Here is an 8902-nt window from a genome sequence, read left to right on the forward strand (position 1 = left end):
TTGAAAAATATCATTTACTGTCATCATGGCAAAGATAAAATAAATCAATTATTAGAAATGAGTTATTAAAATTATTATGTTTAGAAATGTTGAAAAAAATCTCTCTGTTAAACAGAAATTGGGGGAAAATAAACAGGGGGGGCTAATAATTCTGACTTCAACTGTATATATTACTGTCTTCTGTAAATTGTGCTGATATTTTTGTTTTTGCTACAAAAAAAAAGAAATAAATTCATACAATGAAAAAATGTCATGATAGATTTGATGCTTGGATGCTTCCACATATTTTATAAAAAACATTTTTCTATCAGATTTTTTTTTTTACAGTTTATTTACTGATCTGCAAGGCTGTTTTAAATACATTTGCAAGGTGATTTTAGGGTAGCTGAATGGTGTTATTATGATATACGCTCTATAAAGCGGGTTTCCTACTAGTAACTCAAATCTGCAGGAAGGGTTGAGGGATTTATTTGGGAATGAACTCGAGTGTTATTGAAGCTTTGGAGGCTGCTTTGCATTTGCTGAAAGGGAATTTACTGCAAATATTTACTTGCTTGAGATTTTTTTTTTTTTTAAGGAAAAAAAGGGGGTGTTAAATTCTACCTCATCAAGTTTAATGTCCAGCTTCAAATGGGGAGAAAGACATTGTGTTTATCAGGCTTTTGAGTAAAGCACTGTTAATGTACAGGTGGGGGGAAAATGCTTGCTGTGCCTAATGTTTGGAATAAATCTGAGACTAAATCATTGTCTGATTTACTGCACTAATAAAAGACTACATTATATTTGACTCTGTCATTTCTGCTCTTGAACAAACAAACAAACACACCTTTACTATACAATGGTTTATTTATGCATGAAATGTTAGTTACTGCATTTAAATGTCTGTACAGTGATTAGTTCCCTTTTAAAATCCATCAAAATCAGTACAGTCGACAATATAATGAAAACAGTTGCAGCATATATGGAATTGAATACGTTATAAAAATATGATCGTATACACAATTTCAGGTATTGCATCAGTGCATATTTAGCAGCATAAATGATCGCCACAGATGGCACAGAGGAAGTGATAGCAGTAACTTTATTGAAATTATTTGTAGAAATGACTTAAGTACCTTGAGAAATAAGAAAAGTTACAATTTATTTACTTTTTTTTTTCTCCTGTTTAAAACCGTGTATTGGACCCATGGTGAAAAACAAAACAAAACACGTGTGGAAGTCAAGAGATGCCAAGCAGCTTTCATCCGGATCCACTAATTGGTCTTCTACGTGTTGTGAACGGATTAGGAACAAGCGGTGTATTTCATAGAGCTGATATATGGAATTTCATAATGAACGCAACAATGCAGGCCATCTACAACTCTTTAAACTCTCAGTAGTGAGTGGAAACATTAAGTGAGCAGTTAAAAGTTTATCATATACAAACAGGAGTACTTCTAAAACATACTGTTAGATGACTTTATACTTAGCAAGTTAACTGTGCGGATACAATAAGACGAAGAAAAAGAAGTGCTTTCGTTTCTCATTCATGCCAATATTCCAAAATAAACCCCTATGAAATTCCAAGCTACATCGTCACGCATTAAAATAACGTGTTTTGTTCAATTTGAAGACACCAGGAACCCACTTTGTGCATTTTCCCCATCATCTATTGGCTGAATCGGTCACATGACCTTCACGCTCAAACCTTGTGGGACTGAGTCACTGTGAGCAAGAGAGAGCTGAAGGATCCTCTGATAAGCTCACTAAAGAAGTGGGCTGGATGCTGGGAACGTGGCATTTTGAAAGCAGTGGCATTTTTGGGCCTTCAAACATCTGTCCGTTGATTCTCAAGGGCTTCTCGGGATGTTCTGGCGACACCAGAGGCTGTCGGTCCTCCTCTTCTGAGATTGCAAACACGGGGGGTTCTTCAGAGTTTAACGCTTCGTCTGGGACCTGCTGCTGGCTGGATGGAGTGCCGCTTGTGTCTGGGAGCGCGTTTGTTGTTGGGATTCCATTGGCTTGTGGTTTTGAGGTCTCGGAGGTGCCAGAGAGCAGGCCGAAGCATGGTGTGTTGAAGCGAGTGCGGCGGAGGTTGCTGGTGGAGTTGAGGCGGCGCTGGCGCTGGCCAGGCTGAGTTAGAGGGTATGAGGCATTGCTCATGAAGGAGTCCGAGTGGCAGCTGTTGATCGGACTACAAAGAGAAGCATCAGGGAGGGTCTTTCCCCTTCTGGATTCTGGAGCTGTGCTTGAGAATCCCTGAGTGGGTATTAAAAAAAAAAAAAAAAACTTTGTAAACTTACATTAGTGTTTCCAAAAATTGTTTCATGACTGAAAATCCAAGAATCATGCCCAACATGTCTATGGTTTACAGAGAAAGTCAATTGTACAGCTTTGTGTTGATGTTCCTATTAAATAGTTTAAATAAAGCCCATTCATGTGTGTTCTGGTGTTCCACAGGGCTTGGTTTTGGGACCTCTTCCAATTTTTTTTTTTTCTTTTTTACCTATAGACCAATTACCAACCTACGTCACATATGACGTCACACGGGTCTCCGGTTGCAAAAAAAGACCGGCTGCAATAGGAAACATGTCGTGTTGTGCGGCAGGATGCCAAATTCGAAAGTCTAAAAATAGAAAACTTAACTTTTACCATACACCACACTGCTTTAATGCCAACTGCAGACGTCTTTGGCTAAAAGGGAGCTGAATGAAGTAATGACCTAATTAGAAATGCTCGACTCTGCAGTTCTCATGTTATATCAGGTAATATTCACGCTATGCTGAATCATACACATTACTTGTTTTTGATTGCAGCAATGATTTCAGCAAAAACAGTTACATATGGTTAAATAAACTGCAGACACTGAATGCTGAGAATGAAGCGTGAAAGTGTAAGTTATTAAGGTAAACTATTCACACATTCATTCAGTGACAACACTCCCTATATTGTTTACCACGGCATTTTGAATATTATAATAAATAAATAATATTTGAATATTCGGTCTGAAATAACCTGCAAGTGTGACTTGAAAACAACATTAGCACTGTTTTTTTGACTGTGAACAATGTTGTACTTTGATAGTCATTGGCTGTTATGATTTCGCTGTTTAGAGTTTGCAAATAATGCTTTTATGAAATTCTATTATGAAGGAGAAAGTCCGAATGTGCGAATATAAAACCAACTTTACCTCTATGTGTAAGTTGACATACCCTGCCATACAGGTGCAGTTCTCTGTCAGTATGCAGTCGCTTTGCTTGTTGATGATTAATTACCAAGGCCTTGTACAGCTCCGTCTTCTTTCATTGTCTTTGGCTAGGCAGAATCTCGGTTTTTAGCACTACATAGTGTTGAATCTGGTAATCATGGAGGATTATTTCTTGCACATGACCACACAGAACAACGTTGTTGGCATCCAAAGACTTGTAGGCCTTTAACTTCTCTCTTGAAAAATCACTTGGAGCTTTAATGAGATTGTATATTTGGGGCTGGATGCTTGGTCATTCCGCCTTATCCAATATTCATTGGGAGGGTGCTATTGCAAATGGACCTGTCACACGAATGCCACTCACTTTAACGTTAATTTTGCCGAATCACTGTGCTTATCACTGGGTGACGAGCTGTTATAATAGTGCTGAAAGCATTATGTAAATAATATATATGTAATCAATACATCTTATTTCTAAGACAACAACTCTGTACCGCATCTGATATCATATCCTTGCTGTAAATGCTAGCGCTCCTGTTTTTTTTTCTGCCACCTCCCTGTGCGCGCATCCTGAATGTTTACAAACATGTATACAAACATGGTTTACAAACATGGTCTATTGGCTGTAGTTTTCGGAAATTTGGTTTTGACTTTCATTGTTATGCTGACAACACCCACCTTTATCTGTTTTCTAAACCTTTTTCAATGTTCCATCCTTGTTGAATACTTTGGAGAATTAAACTTGACTTTCAATGAACTTTCTTAAACTCAGTAGTAATACAACTGAAATTCTTCTCACTGGCTCAGAAACACAATAGCAAAGTCAAAACTTGCATCAAGGATGAAAACAAAACAGCCATCCCATGCTAACCCAATGGTCTCAGACTCAATTCCTGGAGGGCCAGTACTCTGCATAGTTCAGCTCCAACCACCTTCAACACACATCTGCTTAATAGTCTCTAGTAGTCTTGAACACCTTGATTAGTTGGATCAGCTGTGTTTGATTAGGGTTGGAGCAAAACCATGCAGAGCTGCAGCCCTCCAGGAATCCAGTTCGAGACCTATGCTCTAACCCAATACATATTTATTTGTAACCCAGTGTTAGGTTAAATACTGACAAACCCAATCGTTGGGGTAAAAAGTGTGAATTTTTTAGAAAAATGATCCTAATGTTGGGTTTGTCCATATTTGGGTTTGTCCTAATGTTGGGGTTTGTTCTTAGCCATGTTGCTAAGCTTAAATCCTCCTAAGTAATTTTGGTATGATAACAAGCTTTGGAATTGTGCTGTACTGAATATGTTTTATAATTCAAGTTTCCATTAAAGTATGACTAAAAAAACACTTGGAAAAAGCCTTGGCATATATTAGGTTGCATGCTCTTTGCATATATATAGTAAAATAGTTCACCCAAGATTTAAAATGGCTATCATTTACTCACCCTTTACTTGTTCAAAACCTATTTGAGTTTCTTTCTTCTGTTGAACACAAAAGGAAAAAAATGTTTTGAAGAATGCTGATCTCTTGAAGAAAGCTGGCACCCATCAACTTTCAAAGTAATGTCTTCTTTTGTGTTCAGAACAAAGAAACTGCAAGGTTTCTGGTGCTCCACAGGGCTCGATTTTGGGACCTGTTCCATTTTTTATTTATTTTTTTTACCTATTGGCTGTAGTTTTAGGAAATTTGGTTTTGACTTTCATTGTTGACTTTCTTAAACTCTGTAGTAATAAAAAATAAATTTGTCTCATAGGCTTAAAAACCTGCAGCAAGAATGAAAACAAGACAGCCCACATTCTAAAAAAAAAAAGCTTAGGTGTTGTAACCCAATGTTGGGTCAAATATTGAAAAACCCAACCGTTGGGTTAAAAAGTGTGAATTTAATTGAAAAAAAAAATGATTCTAATGTTGGGTTTGGGTGTCGCAGTGGGTAGGGCTGTCACCTTACAGCAAGAAGGTCGCTGGTTCGAGTCTCCGCTGGGTAAATTGGCATTTCTGTGTGGAATTTGCATGTTCTCCTTGTGTATGGTGGGTTTCCTCCAGGTGCTCCGGTTTCCCCCACAGACAAAAGACATGCGCTATTGGTGAACTGGGTAAGCTAAAATTGTCCGTAGTGTATGTGTGTATGTCCTGGTCCTCCAGGATTGTGGTTGAGCGTTGGGCTAACGACCCACCCTTTAAAAATTAGATGTTACAAAACACCATCATGGTGTGGTTAAATATAAACTTCAATATAAACAGCCCTGGGAGTAAGTAAGTTATGTTGGGTTTGTCCATATTTACCCCAACATTGGGTTACAACAACCAAGAATTTTGCAGTGCAGCGAAGACATCTTACAAAGTTCAAATCCTCCTAAATTATTTTCGGTATGATAATGACAAGCTTTTGAACAGTGCTGTACTATATATACACATTTTATAATAAAATATTATAAAATGATAAATGACTAGGGAAGTCGATGGGTGCCAGCTATCAGCATTCTTCAAAATATCTTCTTTCGTGTTTAACAGAAGAAACTCAAAGATTTGAAACCACATAAGGGAAAATAAATGATGAGCTAATATTCTCATTTAAAGAGCCCCTATTATGGGTTTTTGAAAATAACCTTCCATGTAGTGTGTGAGCCAGCTCTAAGTGAAAGCAAATATCCAGCTAAGGCTTAAGTTTGAAAGTGTACCGTTTTTAAAACTATTGATTCATCTATAAAAGAGTCGACTTATAGTGGTTTGAATGAATCGCCGCAGCAACGAGTCTTTAGCTGTGTCTGCGTGACGTCAATACGGAACTCAAGCCCCATCCATTTGTTGCGCTCGCTGACTCGGGAAAATTGAAACCCCCCCAGCAACGCCCACAAACACTGTAGCAAGAAAAAGAGGAAGACAAACACTGGTCGCAGATCCCGGCTGAATCATGTCACGAAGACGCTGTGCTCTGAAGTGTGAGGGAAAGTTAGTGTTATTTTCCCTACCCAAAGTAAAGAGTCAGTGGTTGAAGTTTATCTTTGCAAAAATACCTAAGAATTGTAGCCCTAGCCTTGTACTGCGTTCCTGTCATTTTTCTGACGAGTGCTTCAACAATCTACACGCTTACATCGGAGCATTCATCAGCCATTTGTTAAAGGAAGAATCAGAAAAGACTGTTGATGTATAGGACTTTGTCAGAGCTTGATAGGAACTTTACAGTACACAGTTCATGGATCAGTTTCTTCCTCCATTTCACAAGTGTTAGTAAATGTGATTAAAATGGATGCCTCTTTGTTTTCTCAAGCTTGCAAAATAAGTATTTAATTGTGTTTTGTTACTTGTAATCGCTCCGTGTGGCTTGTACTGTATCTGGTTAACTCTTTCTCATATCACATCTAAAACCACGTTGAAAACACGACGCATGCCGCTTTCTTTATGGATTTAAATGTATTTGTGAGCTCACGATCCTCTGCCGTTTGTCATTGCTATGGCCACAGTCAGCTGTTCCTACACACATGAGGTGGTCAAGTTTTAGAATAGTTCAGCTTTTGCCACTGTGAGGATTAATACTGAACGTGTGTCAGTTTTTACTTATGGTTGAGACTAGAAGAATATGCTGGTGTTAAACTGCATTGCTTTAATGCAAGCTATGATGGGAATTTCTCTCCGTCTCGCACTGAACGCTGTCGACCAATCACAACAGACTGGGTCATCGGACCATTCAGTGCAGATTAGCATCATGCTAAGGAGGGGTTTGGGAACAAATGAATCACTGAACAAATCATATGGGAGTCGTTTGGATAATTAGGTAAAAATAAATAAATATTATAAGACAATGAAAGTGTTTTTGACCTTGCATGCATACCAGACTGTTTTTGGAGACCCCTAAAACCAATATATGACCCTTTTTAATGCATAACAGGGGCTTATTAAATCTTATTTTTCATAAATGGCTTTATGTGTAATACTCACAGTGTCCACCAGTTTGGTGAATGGGCTGGTTGAGTTCCAGCTGCACCATTTCTTATGGAGTTGAGGAAGAGGAGGGAGAAGATCCCGGAAGGTTCGGACACTCCATGCTCGTGGTCGTGCGCTGTTTGTTGATCCAGTAAAGCTGCTCTTTGTGGCAGACGGCAGTGCTGGATTCGGAGTCGACCAGTCGAAGGGGTGGCTGGGTCCAGTGTCACTGTGTCTCAGGAAACGATCGCGTTGCTATAAAAAAAAGAACAAATTTAGATTGTTTGTCATTTTCAAACTATTAGAAAAAGTTTTAAGCACTGGATTAGTTCTGTAGAATAATAAAGACACTAAGACTGGATTAATGATTCTGACAATATGCTCTATGCACAGCTAGAGTTTTAAAGCCAGCGATAATTCTGGTGAAAGCTTAATGTGACTAGTTCAATTTCACCAGGTTGTTTTAACAGCAATCCATGTTGTAATGTAATTACAATACATTCATTATTCAATACATTAAATAGACTTCAGCATTCATTCAGTCGTTAAGCGTAAAACGAGATGAAAGACCGTTGTAACCGCTAGCGCCATCAGTAGCAGCAGGCTAGCACAGAAATTACATAAAATATGTTTATTTTACCCTAGTATTTTCAAAGACACGGCGGGGGAAAATATGAATTTAATGCAGTGCTTCTTGTCTGATCTGAGACCCACTACATATCATATATCTAACAGGCAGTGAAGATCGCTAATTTTTAAAGAAATCAGATCTTAAACGTGACAATTCTGTAATTAAAAGACAGTTCACCAGAAGCTCTTGGGCTGCCTGGCTGAAAATAAAAAGTCTGTGTAAAGTAAGTAAAGTTACCCAATCGGGCCGACACACATCCAATCACCAACAATCTATCTAAATAATTTTATATATGCAAGTTTTTATATATGCAAGTATATGCAGCGTTTTTTATTGCAAAGAGATGTTTATTTCACAACAGCTGTTTTTTTATTTTATTAAATTCCCTAATCAGGAAAAGAAAACTAAAAACAGTTACACAAATCCTCATGACAATAACAACATATCCCTTTACATAATCTTCCATTTACACACAAACTATTTACAGAAGAAAGTGTGAGTGGACATAATATTTATAAATAGGCATGAAATTTAAGGTTTTCTAACAGAAACACATTAGGTTGAATAAGAATTATACTCAATTCATTTGGACCAAAAGACAAATATATCTATTTTTAATTATTCATGTAGTTTTCTTCATAATAAATATACTTTTAACAATGGTAAACTTGTCATTTAAAAAAAAGAAACATTATGTTAATAAAAAAAAAGTCTATACTACTAGAATTTTCTTGTTTCAGAAGTTCCCACTTAGATATGCTTGGCGTATAAAGCAGGTTTGGCATGCTGTCCCGGGAGAGAACCCTGAGCTCGGAGATATTTGAGCCCAGGGCTCCCGCCCGGTCGATAAGCTTATCAGGAGATCCGAGATCAGGTAGGTCTCGAGAGCTCCCTCTTTTGAAAAGGGAGGAAAAGGAGGAGATAGGGTGGAGGGGGGGATTCTTCCAAACGAAGATAGAACAGTAGGGAGAAAATGATCCATTTATAGTAAACTAGGATTCACTCTGATTGGATTATTACTGATTACAGATGAGTGGCCAGACGTGCTCAATCATATCATGTGCTCCTCTCGAAATTAGTTTATGAAACTTCACTTTGACACAAAAATATCTGGTTACAAATAAGTATATTTGTTTTCTTTCCAATTCCATTGGTCCAAGGGACATTAC

The 8902-nt window shown here is 37.8% G+C and overlaps 1 protein-coding gene across 1 annotated transcript; it reads right to left on the reverse strand.

Annotated features, from left to right (window-relative positions):
* Positions 1–1155: 1155 nt before the first annotated feature.
* On the reverse strand, positions 1156–7693 carry LOC130229917 (uncharacterized). Its single transcript, XM_056458937.1, has 3 exons — positions 7673–7693; positions 7118–7357; positions 1156–2238 (listed from the first exon to the last, which is right to left on the reverse strand). Exons 1-3 carry the CDS (start codon positions 7691–7693, stop codon positions 1702–1704), a joined length of 798 nt encoding a protein of 265 aa, XP_056314912.1. The 3' UTR covers positions 1156–1701.
* Between the last annotated feature and the right edge of the window lie 1209 nt (positions 7694–8902).

This window comes from Danio aesculapii, chromosome 5, assembly GCF_903798145.1.
Source record: "Danio aesculapii chromosome 5, fDanAes4.1, whole genome shotgun sequence".
NCBI classification, from domain to species: Eukaryota; Metazoa; Chordata; class Actinopteri; order Cypriniformes; family Danionidae; genus Danio; species Danio aesculapii.